The following is a 15,582-nucleotide window of genomic DNA, read 5'->3' as shown; positions in this document are numbered from 1 at the left end:
ATATGGCTGTCATTTTGCCTCTTTACAAGACCTTAATTAGACTTCACTTGGACTATTGTGCGCATGTATTTTCTCCTGGTTTCCGTTGTGATTCTGATATATTGGAGAGAGTGCAAAGGAGAGTGTTAAAATAATATCAGGATTGTGGAATATTGATTAAGAAGACAGATTAAAAATTTGTAGACTGCAGACACTAGCAAACAGGAGAAAGTGGGGTGATATGATTGAGACTTAAACTTCGGGAAAGGGTCATACAGAATTTCAGTTGATGGAAGTTTTCATTTTATGGAGGGTGGGGAAAGGACAAGAGGGCATTCTTGGAAGCTGAGAATGAATGCCGCTAAGAAGGGGATGAGGGCTAGATTTTTCTCTCATAGGGTGGTGTGTGATTGGAATGGATTTTCATTAGATGTTGTGTGTGCATGTGCAAGCAGTGTGAATGAATTCAAGAATAAGTATTATACCTGGTGTATGCAGTATATAGCCTCCCTCGATGAGTTCCTAACTCCCGAGAGGTCTCTCTTAATAATAATAATAATAATAATAATAATGTTATTATTAAATTAAAACCAAGCTATTTGTGCAATCTAGTAGCCTCCCCCCCCCCTTATCACAACTAGGTTAAAATACACATATATGTATTTTACCCATAAATATATTCCATTTAAAACATAAATTCAATAGAAGAATTTGCATAGTAGTATATATATGATTAAATGAGATTTATTTAATTAAGAAAGGATTATTAATTTGATATACCTTTATGCAATTTTGAAGGTAAAAATATTATATAACTTGCTACAAGATTATATAACTTGCTACTTTATCAGAGCTGAGATGGTGTATAATTACAAGTGCTGATCATAAGGAATCGATAACTGAGGGTAGAAATACATATCAGATAGCTGGAAAATTAATAAAACAAATAACGAAAAAATGAATCAAGCAAACGAATCTGAAAATAAACATTAAAAGAAACAAAAGAACCCCTTGCTATATATACGGCAAGCAACATGCTGGTCATTTCGTTTAAAACATCATCAGATGTAAAAAGTCGTATTGTACCGAGAAATGCACACAAGTATGCCCAATTAACAATCCTCCTTAATTAAAGACAACTCATTTAATATCTCTTTTAACCTAGTTGTAATAAAGGGGCTAGCTACTCCATTGCCAAAATAGCTTTACTTTTTAATTTAATATTAAATAATTAGGAGCTTCATGGATTCAGATAACTTTATGATATTAAATTTCTAAAGATTCCTAGAAACCGTTTATTGCAATAATGTGTGTAATGAATTTTATTTTATTTATTTATTTTTTTTTAAAATTATAATGTATTCTCTGCTTTGAACAACAAACTGAGTATGTATTCAATTTAAAACAGGAATTCAATGCAAGAATTTGCTTAGCATTAAGTTATTTCCTGCAAGTTGGTCTTAACGCTAAAATGCCATGTTTTAGTTATATGGTTACGTGTGTATTTGCATACATGACAGGTGACTACCAATTCAAAAGCATAATTCGTAATAATAAGTATTGATTTTGATTAATTGTATGAAAAAACTCAGTCTGACATTGCTGATTTAATGATTGAAAGAATAATCTCTGTGGTAATAAAATGGTCAACATTTAAAACGGCAGGTTGGTTATATCTTACGCGGTATTACATTCTTATTACTGCGTGATAACACAACGACTGTGGGGCCCATATGAGTAGGTATGGCTATATTATTAAGTTAATGTATTATTATTTATTATAATGTAATATTTCGTCTGTAAATTGCGTAAATACTCTACCGGTTTGTTTTAAAGATCAAAAAGCCAAATTTACGGTAGGAAAATCGTAAGCGACCAATTAATTCACCTTCATTTGAAGAAATCAAAAAAAAAAAAAAAAAACGGATAAAGATTATTTGCTTGCTAGATAAGATTCCAACCAAGATCTTTCAAGCCAAAGGCTGTAGTCATTAACTATAGATTCATGACTGCTACATTTGATGTGTAACAAAACCAAAAATATGCATGTGTGTGTGTGTGTGTGTGTGTGTGAGAGAGAGAGAGAGAGACAGAGAGAGAGAGAGAGTCAGGGACTGGATATTGAGAAGGAAGAACTACTTGACGCTTTTCGAGCTGCTGGATCAGCCACAAAAAGTTATAGAAAAGTTAGTCAGATGTAATGAAGTTAGGGAGAATGAAAGAAAAGAACTAAGTGATATGGGTTTTGAGCTTTTATTTCCCTTTTCTGTATTTGGATACTGGGTGACTTTCATAATAAACGATATATATCTTGGTAGAATAAAACCAGGTACTGAGCAACACCATACAGAGGAGCAATCTTTTAGTACACGTGCTTGGAAGGTATTATTGGAACAGGACTTTTTTATTTGATAATACCATAGCCAGTCAAGATTCATCTTATGCCTCTACTAAACCTAAACGAACTTAATATTCAGATTCCCACCAGTTATTTATATCTTATACGTATCATTCTAACAGTTAACAAACAAATCATAAAGATAGTGGTATTAAGGTACTTACAACTTGTGTATAATTAATACATAATTAATAAAATTACAGACATATATACGTATATTAATTTAAATTTTACTATAATAACACTTCATGTTAATATGAGTAGTATAAAATATTATCATATAACCAATCTGTGGCATATAAAAATGGATTATGGGGAGAGAAGGAGAGAGAGAGAGAGAGAGAGAGAGAATATTCTGAGTGTGATAGCATTATGTCATCTTGCAAAGAGCTTGCAGACTTTGGCATGAGAGCATTTGGTACTGCACTACCTTACAAGATACGATCCAAACTCTTGGTTTCTCTCCCTCTCTTCAAATAACTGTTTTCATTTGAAATTGATGGCAATATTTATTCATAACTAAGATGAAAAGCCAAACGGCTATTTTTCTGGCGAGGTTGATAAGTTAAGGGGATAAAAAAACACTATTGTTTTTCAGCCAGTAAGCGAAACTAAGATCGAAAACTACGATCTGAACGTTTCATGCCGACGAACTGTCGGCGGATCCAAGCGTAAGTGACCACTTGGTAGTGCCACAGTTCGTGGCACTACCAAGTGGTCCATCCGCCGACCAAGGAACATCCGCCGACAGTTCGTCGGCATGAAACGTTCAGATCGTAGTTTTCAATCTTAGTTTCGCTTACTGGCTGAAAAACAATAAGGGATTTTTATCCCCTTAACTTATCAACCTCGCCAGAAAAATAGCCGTTTGGCTTTTCATCTTAGTTATAATATGTTATAACATAATATAGTGACACACCTTTCTGGCATTCGTATAGCGAAAGTATGTAAGTTCTTTTCACTTAAATTCTAATATTCTAGGTCTAGCCACTCACTGATGAGACCTCAAAAAAAAAGGTTGAAACCGGTCTGGGTAGTGACCTCTCCTCATAATGTAAAGCAGTACTACATCTCCTAGGAGCTGTGTGTTTTTACATTATGAGAAAATATCAAGAATAGTGAGGGAGCTTGCTCCACCTTTCCAACGAGTTGCCTTGGTGTGGCACTACCAAGTGGTCACTTACGCTTGGATCCGCCGACAGTTCGTCGGCATGAAACGTTCAGATCGTAGTTTTCGATCTTAGTTTCGCTTACTGGCTGAAAAACAATAAGGGATTTTTATCCCCTTAACTAATCTTTATTCATGATATGATCTTCAAGTATTTTGAATTTCTACAGTTCAGTGTGCAGTTTAGTAAAAATGATGAAAATACGGTAGTCTCTAAGATATTATAATTCATAATTTTAGTACATTTTATGTTGGTTATTTTATGCTTCTAATAAAAATGCATTTTTATATCAATGTAACACACTCGAGAAGTTGCATGAACAATACACATCAGTGCATGTGCAAGTAGTTAAGAATATAGTGTCTTGATATGTTTTAGAATACCTGGAGGTCACATCTCCATAAAAACAGGTTGAGGAAGGCTGTGCCAAAGAACAAAAGCAGATGGAATGAAAGAGAGGGACGCGAATTTAGTTCGATAGACGTTAAGCAAGTAGTGAATGGATGTTGACCAACTAATTTCTCGTGTTCTTAAACACGAGTGGAAGAGGACTGAAAGAGAGGAATGGAAGAGGACTGTTCATCCGCTGCATCCCTCTTGGGTTGCAGCGGATGAACAGTCCTCTTCCATTCCTCTCTATCTCTTGCTTCTGTAAGACTCTTGTCTGTCCAGTCTTTGATGTTGTCTTTCGGGGTCTTCCTCTTCCTTTCTTTCCCTCCACTTCCTTGCAATATATTCTGGAGAGCTCTCCAGAAGAACTCCTCATCAAATATCCTGCAAATGCTATGTTTCTTCTTCTTTGGATACTAGCCATATAGTCTCTTTTCACCTTGAATCTTTTGAGAACATCTTCTTTGCTCACTCTTTCAGTCCAGCTGATACGATCCATTTTTATATCTTATTTATTTATATCTTATTTATCCAGTTATTTATATCTTATACGTATCATCCTAACAGTTAACAAACAAATCATAAAGATAGTGGTATTAAGATACTTACAACTTGTGTATAATTAATACATAATTAATAAACTTACAGACATATATACGTCTATATGTATGTAATAACTCCCCTGCAATATATTCTGGAGAGCTTTCCAGAAGAACCCCTCATTTTTCTTCTTCTTTGGATACTAGCCATATAGTCTCTTTTCACCTTGAATCTTTTGAGAACCTCTTCTTTTCTCACTCTTTCAGTCCAGCTGATACGATCCATTTTTCTCAAGCACCACATTTCAAACGCATTCAACCGGTCAGTCATCTCCGTATTGATCGTCCAGGACTCACATTTATATGTCCCCACGCTTCAGATCATTGTCTTGAGGATTCTTAACTTTTTGCTCAGATTTCTGCTTCCTAATATGTGGTATATTTGGAAAAATGCTACTTTTGCTTTTTTAATTCTGTTAATTTCATAATTAGATCTATTGTTATCTGATATCCAGCTCCTAAGGTATTTAAAACTTTTTACATTCTCTATTCTTTGTCCGTTTAAAGTGATTTCCATTCCATCATTTCCTTTCCTTGAAATCTTTATCACTTTTCTCTTTTGAACGCTTATTTTCATTTTATATCTCTCATTTCCAACCCTGTTCAGTCTATTCAAAATCTTTGCAAACTCTCTTCTGTTTCGCTCATAAGGTACAATATCATCTGCGTATCTCATATTATTTATCAGATGTGCATTTATCTTTATTCCATCCTTCAGGTCTTCCAAGGCCTCTATCGTGGTCCATTCACTATAGACATTAAAAAGGAGTGGGGACATCCCACAACTTTGCCTCACTCCCTTCCTTATGGGGATCCATTCAGTAGCATCTCATTCAAATCTAACCCTGACTTCTTGAGTTTTATATATTCTGAACAGCAGTCGGATGATTTTTTCCGTCTCTTCCTATTTTATGCATAATATCAAATAAAACAGAGTGATTAGCATTATCGAAAGCTTTTTCGTAAGCTACAAAGCATAGATATAAATCTTTCGATCGCCCTTTTCCCCAAGTATTGTGATAGCATCCTTAGTTCCCCTGAAATCAAATGATGCTTCATTTAATTCTCGCTTTCTATCATCTATATATTATATTGATTAGGACTTTTGCAACGTGAATAATCAAGCTGATAGTTATGTGAATATTGCAATCCATCGTTCTGTAGTCTTGGGAATAGGAACAAAATAGATCTTACGAAGTCTTTAGGTATTCAATCCTCCTCCAGACTTCTGTTAAAATGATGGATAGAAGTTTCATTCCTTTTTTTTTCAATGCCTTCAGCAGCTCCCCTTGAATATCATCCACTACCGGAGTTTTCTTATCCTTTATTCTTTTGATATCTGCTTCGGTTTCCCATTCCTTAATTTCTGGGGTATCATCAGTTTCTATCTGATCACATTCCAAATTATCTTCATCCCCATAAAGTTCTGTTACATAATTCCTCCACCTTATTATTTTTCATGTTTTTTCCAACAAGATATTTCCTCTTTCATCCTTCAAAATGCCGTTTTTTGTCCTTCTCTTCTTTCCTGAAATCAAGTTCAAACCTTCATAGGCCTTTCTCATATCCTTTGCTGTGTCATATTTCTCTATTTCTTTGCAGACCTAATTGCCATTCTCTCTTGGCCTTTTTATCCTTTTTATATGTCAGATATAAAGGGATCAATTGTTTATTGATCCCTTTATATCTGACATAGACTTCGTCGTTGTTCTTATTCTTCCAATTTCTTCTTTCGTCCATTTTATTTCTCACTTCCTCAGTAATTAAGGGCTTCCTCCCTCTCCTCTCCGCCTCACCCAAAAGACCTTTAGCGCATTTCTTGATTTTCTCTCTTAAATCAGTTCCGATTACTTCCAAGGATCTCTAAGTATCAATATTGCTGACCTTATTTTCTAGTTCAGCTGGATATTTATCTCTTTTCTTTTTAGTCCATCAATTCTTATTTTTCTAGTTGTACTTTCTTTATTTATTCGTTTTAATCTGATTGTACTTTAATTGTGAGCAGGTTATGGTCACTATTGCAGTCTGCTCCAGGATACGTGTTTGCATTTTTTATTATATTTCTTTATCTTGAGTTAATTAGTATATAATCAATCTGATTTCTCGCTTCTTCACCTCTCTGTCCAGGTACTCTTCTCTCATGTTGTTGAAACCAGGTGTTAGTCACTATCAATTTGTGTCTTCTACAGAACTCTACCAATCTGTTCTCCCCTTTCATTTCTTTCTCCCAAGCCCCAAGGGCCCACCAGGCCCATCCTCTCTTCCTTTTCCTATCTTAGCATTCATATATCCCATTACTATTAGTATATCTGTTCCTTCATCTATTTGTTCGTAGATCGCTTCGACTTCTTCGTCTATATGATCTGTTGTAGGCAAGTATACTTCAATTATAAGGATATTTTTAGATTTGGCTTTTATTCTCGAAGCAACTCTTTCAGATCTCTGCCAATATCCCTCCAACATATCGGCTATCCTTTTATCCAGCATTATTCCAACACCCCTCTGATGTTCTTCTCCTCCTGAATAAATAAATCGTGAAACTACCTGTGGAAAAAAAGCATAAAGGAAGCACAATGTCTATGAGAGCAAGATCGTCTCTTAACCAGATTGGCCTCTTCTATACAGCATCGAGAGGAGAGTCTTCAGTGGAAAAAGATAAAGTTTTTTTTTTTAGATATACATGTATCACATACATAGCCTCCGCTATATATTTGTGATTTGCGAACAGAAGAAAAGAGATCTGATGTCTGGAAATTTGAATACTATCAAATGAAAGGGAAAGTGAATGGGAATATTTCTTACTAGAAATAAGACAGCATTGTAATAAGTTTAGTTTAATCCTTTATCTAAGTGTGAGCAAACAAAGTTTGCGCCTGAAAGTATCTTCAGCATCTGCTTTGGTGTCTCCACTATTGGGCCTGGCTCCCACTGACGAGACCTCAATAAAGGTCGAAACCGGTATGGGTAGTGTCCCTTGCCTTAATGCATAGCATTGCACATATCCGCAAGGAGATGTGCTTTGCATTATGGGAGATACTGAGTTGGGAGTGATGAGATCTTTCTCCACCTTTGCAACAAGTTGCCCGGTGTTGTACTACCTTACCCCAGTCCTGAAGATATTTTCAGGCGCAAACTTTGTTTGCTCACACTTGGATAAAGGATTAAACTAAACTTATTATAGTCTAACCAAGTGAAAAATAAACTCTCAAGACAGCATTGTGTTTTGGAAACACTCGGGATTCGCTGTGAGGTTGTCCTCATCCCGCCGGATTGAATAATTGACCTATTCATAAAAAGTTAATTAACACAGGAATGAAAATATAATTAACCTGATATTTAAACATTTATAGAAATGTTTGCAACACATTACGTATCATTATCATTTCATTTCTGTATTAATTTGTGAATCCTGATTTACTACTAGCTTCCATTTGTTAATGGCATAATTATAACATAATTAAAGATAGTATATATACTTCATGGAACCAGTTTTCTTACCTTTAAAGACTTTGGATCGGTACTGTAACTAATTGGTTCACAAATCCAGTTAAACTTTCCACTAGGAGGAAGATAAGTGTAACTTCCACCCTAAAATATAAAACGTTTCAGGTTATAGCTGTATTATTATTACTATATATTTTAAGTTTTTTGGTTTATATAGCGCTTGGTTTGTAAAACAATAAATACCGGTATACATGATTGTTAGCTGGAAAATCTGAAATTTAAAACGATACCGCATTCATGTCACGTGTCACTGTTAATAAATGTGCCGGTACGACGCACCATCCCTCCAAAACAGCACCGTTACTATGTTTTTGCATTTATTCCCGTTAAAGGCTCCCCTAATTGTTTCCAGACTTCGCGTGATTCCTAAAGTAAACACAATATACTAATGTTTCAAGAGGACATTTTTCGACGCTTAAACATTGTCACATTCGCGTTAATAGCCTGAGTGTCCGTTCAAAATACATACACCTTTGAGCCCTTTGAAAATATGTACAGATAGCGCAGCGGGTCAAATTCTTAGCGTTCTAGTAGTTTTAAACGGCGCAGAAGGCGAGGCAGTGTGAGCTCTGAGATATTAGCACCTAGAGGCTGTGATTGGTTATTGTGTCAACCAATGCAATTGAACTTTGTCATTTGTCATAAGTTGCTGTTTTTGTTTTCTGAGTTTCACCTGTTTTGCGTGCGTGAAGTGTGAACTGACGTGGTAGGCAAGTTTTTACATATAATATAGACAAGTTTTTTAATATATAATTTGATAAATTTATAACTTTTTTTCCATATTTACAATGAGAAACAGTATTGTAGTCGAAGGAGGTAAGCTTCTTCCTCCTCTTCCGAATTTTACACCTTTGAGTAATTCAAATATAGCATTCTCCTTCATTATTGTTTTCTAATATACAGTATCTTAAAACAAACACAGTGTCCCCTACTCTGCACAGATTTGGTCACAATTAATTGATAAATTAAAGTATTCAAAGTTATCTTACAATTAATTTCATCGGACCAATTAAGATGAGCACTGTGATGTACTGTACACTCTTAAAACTTCCATACATCGATAATATACATATATATATATATATATATATATATATATATATATATATATAATTATTATTATTATTATTATTATTATAAAACAATCAAGTAAGAGATAATTCAGGGTTCAAAGTTGTATAGATTCTCAATCATGCTATTCTATTTAAATCGCATGCTTCAGTGATGAGCGATCATTAAACAGATGGTTCAACAGGTTCCAATAAACTTATAATCACTCCTCCATGCCCTCTCCTCTCCCTTTCCCTCCCCTCCCATATCCTCCGCACGCACAAGTAACTGAAAAGAGATTTATTTTGTATTCATTTGAAATAACAGTTTTAGTTATATAGGGTGGCCCATAAAACACAAAGGGGTTTAAAATATGAATAACTTTTTGGATTATTAATTTTTTTCATTATATTTTTTTCATGTATTCTAAGAAATATTGAGAAATTAATCATGGAAAAGTTCACAACCCAACAACAAACCAAAATCGTGCAATTTTATTTTGAAAATCAGCATTCGATATTCTAACAAAAAGAGCGGATAATTTCGCGAAGATCTGCAATTAATTGGCCTTCACGTTCTCCAGATCTGACGGCTCCTGACTTCTTCCTATAGAGTTGCCTGGTGTATATGAAGCTCTAGGGCATAGACAATCGAATAGCTAAAGGAGAACATTCGTGCAGAAATTAGGGCGCTACAGCCAGAAACATTAGCAGCTGTCATGGAACATGTTGTAGAAAGGGCCCATCTTTGTGAACAGAAAATGGAAGGCAGCATTTACGTGATGTAGTTGTCCATAACTAATAAAAAATCTCCAGGTTCTGTATTTCGTTATAACAAAAAATAATAATTAATAAATAAAAAGTTATTAAATGTTTAAACCCCTTCGTGACTTATAAATAAACTTTTAATAAGTACTAAAAGCACTTTTGAGTGCTTTTAGTACTACAGTACACCCTGTAGTACTAGTTCAAGCCTTTAAAAATAAAACATTATTAAGAATTCGGTATGTAAAGATTTAAGTAGCATTAAACCATCAATAAACTTTATCAATGAATGTTTAAAGTTTAGCACTTACATAAAAAAAGAAGAATGCACTAAGAATCACCATCAGAACATTATAAGCTACAATGATGCCTTCGATCTGGAATGGTTTTCTGTGTTTCATCCATGCTGGACCAATAACTTTGACAAAGTATACGTAAGAAAAAATTATTGATAGCATTGGAAACGGGCTTCCTAATAACGGCCAGCTGCTTGTCCTTGGATCTAAAGAGGGAAAACATTATCTATTATAAAATAAACAACTTATTATTCAATAACAGATATTTCAGTAATTAAGCATTACTATAGAGTGGGAAAATGATCTGAGTCCTTTCTTCTCATATAGTGTGAGAAACATTATTCAGGGTTTATGTGGAAAGTAGCAGATTTATTCAAGCCTGATTTGGTTACTATAGATTTTTATTTTGGTGAGATATAAACTACTGCACTTATAAATAACTTTCAAATAACACTAATCTGTCCTTTCAGATATGTTTCATAATTCAGCTAGAGAGAGAGGAAATTGAACCCATTTTAGAAATTATTCTCAGTTGTATTCTATATTTAATTACTGTATTAATATATGCATTTTCGTAGCGCGGAATGTAGAAATGTAGCATATCGGTTACTATTTTTGGATCTCATTTAATTTCTAGTTAGATTATAGAAAGCTATAATTATATACTTATTCTAAGTAAAACGTAAACGTATATAGAATACACGAACATAAAATTATTCTTTTTGGGATAATACCCAATCTCACATCAACGTTTTTAAACAGAGGCACTCCTAAACTGAAGCAGGCAAAATAGCCGTAATTATAATAATTCTTTAAGCTGTTCAGCAATAACTGGAATACAGTACGTCTATTTCTGAATTAGTCTTTACAACTTAACAAAGGTGCGAATAGATTTTTGCATTCACATGCTGGGCACAAACAGTCAGTGACTGAACTAGGCTATGTAATATACATTATATACAGCAAGAAACATTGAGACCCAAAATGGAATGTAGACAAACAAAAAATATATATATTTACATATTATTGACGAAGGTAAGAAAAATAAAACAAACATAATGAATAATCATAGTTATACAAAGCAAAAGAGGAATATAGGAACTGAGTTAATCAGATTATATGTTGCATATCGTATACGTTACATTTTCACAATATTTGTTTTTGTTTGTTTCAATATGCGTGATTGTCTTGCCAATTTGCTCATGTGTTTTATTACCGAGCTTTAATAATATTTTCTGAAGTAGGTTTGATGTTTTATTATTCAACCGCGAGATAAGAAAATACCTCATCGCACAAATCACCTAGCACTGAGACTTATTTACGTGGACAAGTTTCGCACTACCGACAAAGATCGGAATTGAGGAGAAACTGGGTAACAGCTTTACTCTCACCGTGTGCTTCTTTCGACATGGCATTAACAATACTCATTTGGCAAAAAGGGATATATTTTGAAATGAACACACACACACACACACACACACACACACACACACACACACACACACACACACACACACACACACACACACACACACACACACACACACACACACACACACACACACACAGTATTCTTTAATGTCATTAGTTGTTAATAAAGTGTTTGCAATTTCCATGGTAAAAGATTCTTTCTGTCGTTTGCTATCATGGAGAGATAGGTAGTTTGTGCATTTGTCACCAAAATAAACTAATCGACAGACATATTCATTATTAAATCCTAAGATAAAATACATTGTGATATAGCATCATTATACGAGTAAGTTAGTCGCTAATAATCACTGATAAGCAACTATGTTCACCCGCGTAAAATAATTTATTTTAATTATTTATATGGAGTTTCCTCCCTTTTCTTCCCCGTCCCTATTGGGACGAGCTGAGCCCCTCATGGGGGGGGTAAGTATTTATGGCTGTAGATCCGTGTGTTTACGAGGCCGGTTTGCCGGATGAAAACCCCCAGATAAACTGGAGGAAAAAACCCTGCTGTCTACGTCCGGCTAACTTGGCTATGGTTGAGGAAGATCCTTAAGCTCCTCATATCGACGACGGGACACTCATATCGAACCCAGGACACTTCTTCCCCAGGCATATGGTTGCGAAGCGCAAACCCACTAGGCTAACCGCGCCGATACGCGTAAAATAATAATAATAATATACAGTACTGATTCATAAAAATTTATCCCGATATCTTCTAAATGGAAGGGCATCAAGACAATAGTAGCCACATAATTCACTGATACTTATGCTTATGCTTAATAACCTCAGATATTCAATGAAAAATGAGCCACTTTTTACGATAAATCATTATTTGTCATTTAATCTTTAATCGTTTATTATGATAGATCAAACAAGCCCAATGGAAACTGAATCCTGGTTTGATACTTTAGTATAACCAAACGTGCCAAAGTTCATTAAGCATTTTTGAGAGGAGGAGGAGAGGGGTGGGGAGGAAGAACGTCATGAGTTTGAACTTTAAGATAATCACTTCAGATTTCTGTATGTCGTATTTTACTTTTGAAATCGTTGTCCATTTAAAATAAAACTTCTATTCAATTCCGAAGGTATTAACATGTGCCGTCAGAAAAGCAAGTTCTAAATTCCTCAATTAAAAAATAAGACATTTCAGAGATTTTAGACAGAGGGGGGGGGGAAGAGAGAGGTATTTATCACCATAAAAATGCTATGCATTGAATATTGATTTTTCTTCTAATTGCATTTTCTTGTCTGTATGTTTATGTAAATTTCACCCACGTACAATAGTACTCGAGTGTAATGTGGAATAAGGATCGCTTCGGAACCACTGTCATCAAACATAGAACTTTTTCAAACCACTTCAAGGCATCCAATAAGCAGCGTGGTCTCAAAGGGTAATTTAATTCATCTCCCACCTAAAGATATTTGCAAACATCCGTGTATGGGATTCAAACCCACTTCAAAATAAGTGGACTGCTTCAGACCTAATGCAACTGTAACTGTTTGTGAATAAACAGAATGAAAGGACCTTCATGGCTCAGATAGCTCAGTTTGTCTCGACAGTGTCCCTTGATTAGAAAGACTGGGTTAAAAATCCGTCCGGGACGTGAAGAACCTTTATAATGACTGCAACTTAAGATGAGTTAGCCAACCTCTTACAGAGGTAAAAAGGTTTTTCATCCCACAAAACAGGTGAACCGACCAGAGGAACAAACTCAACCGAGAGCATAATACGCTATGCAAATAGGATTAACCGCCCTATCAGAGCATTCATTAGGTTTCGAACTAAATTCCTTGGCTGTGAAAGACTGTTGACTTAACACGCAATGAGAAGATGGGATAAACAGAATAGATGAATACTTCCACTGAACCGCATGCTGTATAATAAAACACTGTATTAATGCTCGAAAGTGATGATTAAAATATATCTTATCTGGTCTGGTCTGCATCTGTTAAAAAAAATATGTTCTTCGGAACTCTCGTTCTGAAGAGATCTTGAAAATTACAGCGACAAAAATCTTCCAAATGTTTTACCTCTAATGTATCATTATCGAAACTCCCACTTAATCTGAAATGACACATTGATAAAGAACAAAACAGAAAGTGTTTCGTGACATTCTTTAACTGTGATAAAGAGGCGTGATCATAATTGCATGTTTGTAAAACCTCTTGTCCACATAACATGAAGCATTGACAGTAATAAAAATTTATCCTGGTTATGCTTAATGGGAAAACATTTTCCCCATGACCATCTTTTTAATCTTCCACATAAGTCATGATTAGCAACCATTTTCCTGTGATCTTTAAACCCTTTTTCTGAGGACGAATAATGTTTTGTTGCATAGCATTTATTTGTTCGAAATAAACTGTAAACACGAACATCAATGATATATTAGCTAGTGAAAGCTGAAAATATGAAGTTAAATATGTCGACAAAGATTTGCTTGGACATAATCATTATGATTATTCTAGGCACTTGGCAACAAGGATCAATAAATGCATCAATAGTACTTCAGAAGTTTTGTCACTTTGCGTACAGTATGTAAAACTATGATAAATATCTAATATTAATTGATCGCGTAAATCGTTTTTATTAATTAAATACATGCATATATGTTAATTATCGTATTTCTTCATTACTATGCGAAATTTAGAGCTAGTTGCTTATTAGTAGCATCAAAGTATTAATTTCGGCAAAATACTCCTCCATTACTATCTGTAATATTCAAAGCTTCTCGGTATATGAATAGTACCGGAATAGAAAAGTATGTTCCGCAACAATTTTTAACAGCGTAACTATCGTCCTAACTCAGAGTTAGATATACACGCTAGGAAAACATGAGGCAGCAAAGTGCAATGTCCTGTTTATTGTTTAGCTAACCGTGTCTTCCTTCCTTGTGGTCTCCTGATGATTAAGGAAGTTTCTGAAGCATTCATATGAGGACAAGTGGAAGGTGAAGGTTACCTATATCAAGATATACATCGCCCTACCACTGGATCTAAAGTTGGGTCAAGTACACACACACACACACACACACACACACACACACACACACACACACACACACACACACATGCAATTCAGCAGGACAAGAAACATAACTTTATCTTTCTTACTGCTTTTAGTTTAAAAAAGGAAAGATGTAGCGATAACAGCTAAGAAAGACATCTTAATTTTACTATCTATTTCCTTGTTTCATTTAATCTGTCTTCTTGAATGCTGTAGGCAACAATACCGAAGCGTAGTAGAAACAAGTTCCGTATGGTTGGAAAGACCCAGTTCAAATCCCGTTAATGACTCAAAATACTTTTTTCTTGGCTTTTTTCAGCTAAAATTGGTAACCTGTCAGTTATAGGCGAAAAACTTTTTTTCTGCTGAAAACTTGATTTTCTTCTTCCGCAGAACAGACAGATTACCCTGCGAATACACGCAAGTGATAGATCATTTCACTCACTTCATGACCTCGGTTTCCTCGTTGTTAATTCTAAAAAACATTCCTACACAGCTATAAGTAATACTAATTTTTTATTTTCCATTGCTCCCCAACTACTACTCTCTCTCTCTCTAGCAGTGAAGTATATCTATGTGCATTCTTTTTCATACCTATGATATCATCTTGATTTGCCTTCTTTCTTTCTCTCTGAGTGCACACCACCCAGAGTAAGAAACACATTGCTATATACTAGTGGCTTTGTTTATTTTTCTTCCAAAATCTAATATAAATCACTCCTCATGGATCCTCACAGCTTGCTTTGCTTAAAACAATTTAGTTCAGTATTAATGTAGTTACTGCAATTATGCATAATTGCAGTAACTACATGTTTTGTGATAAAAACATGTTTTCAGTAAATGATTTACTTTATGACAAGAGTTATCTTTAAAAAAACCAATTACTAGTAACTCATTAATTAGAAGATTGCACGTTTTATCTTCGTCCGATTTTCAGTTCTTACCATGAGGTG

At 34.7% G+C, this 15,582-nt stretch overlaps 1 protein-coding gene across 1 annotated transcript in view; it reads right to left on the bottom strand.

Moving 5' to 3' along the window:
• The window catches only part of LOC150096666 (very long chain fatty acid elongase 7-like), a 186,566-nt gene that overhangs the window by 152,312 nt on the left and 18,672 nt on the right, over nt 1-15,582 (bottom strand). Inside the window, exons 3-4 of the mRNA XM_090408676.1 lie at nt 10,165-10,355; nt 8,034-8,123 (exon numbers count right to left, since the gene is read on the bottom strand). Of these exons, the coding sequence (XP_090264802.1) occupies nt 8,034-8,123; nt 10,165-10,355 (281 nt within the window). The remainder of the gene's footprint in view (nt 1-8,033; nt 8,124-10,164; nt 10,356-15,582) is intronic.

This window comes from Typopeltis vanoorti, chromosome 18 (genome assembly GCF_054136105.1).
Source record: "Typopeltis vanoorti isolate ZY-2024b chromosome 18, IOZ_Tvanoo_1.0, whole genome shotgun sequence".
Taxonomy (NCBI): Eukaryota; Metazoa; Arthropoda; class Arachnida; order Uropygi; family Thelyphonidae; genus Typopeltis; species Typopeltis vanoorti.
The sequence above is the reverse complement of the archived record's forward strand: the minus strand, read 5'-3'. Positions and strand labels throughout refer to the sequence as shown.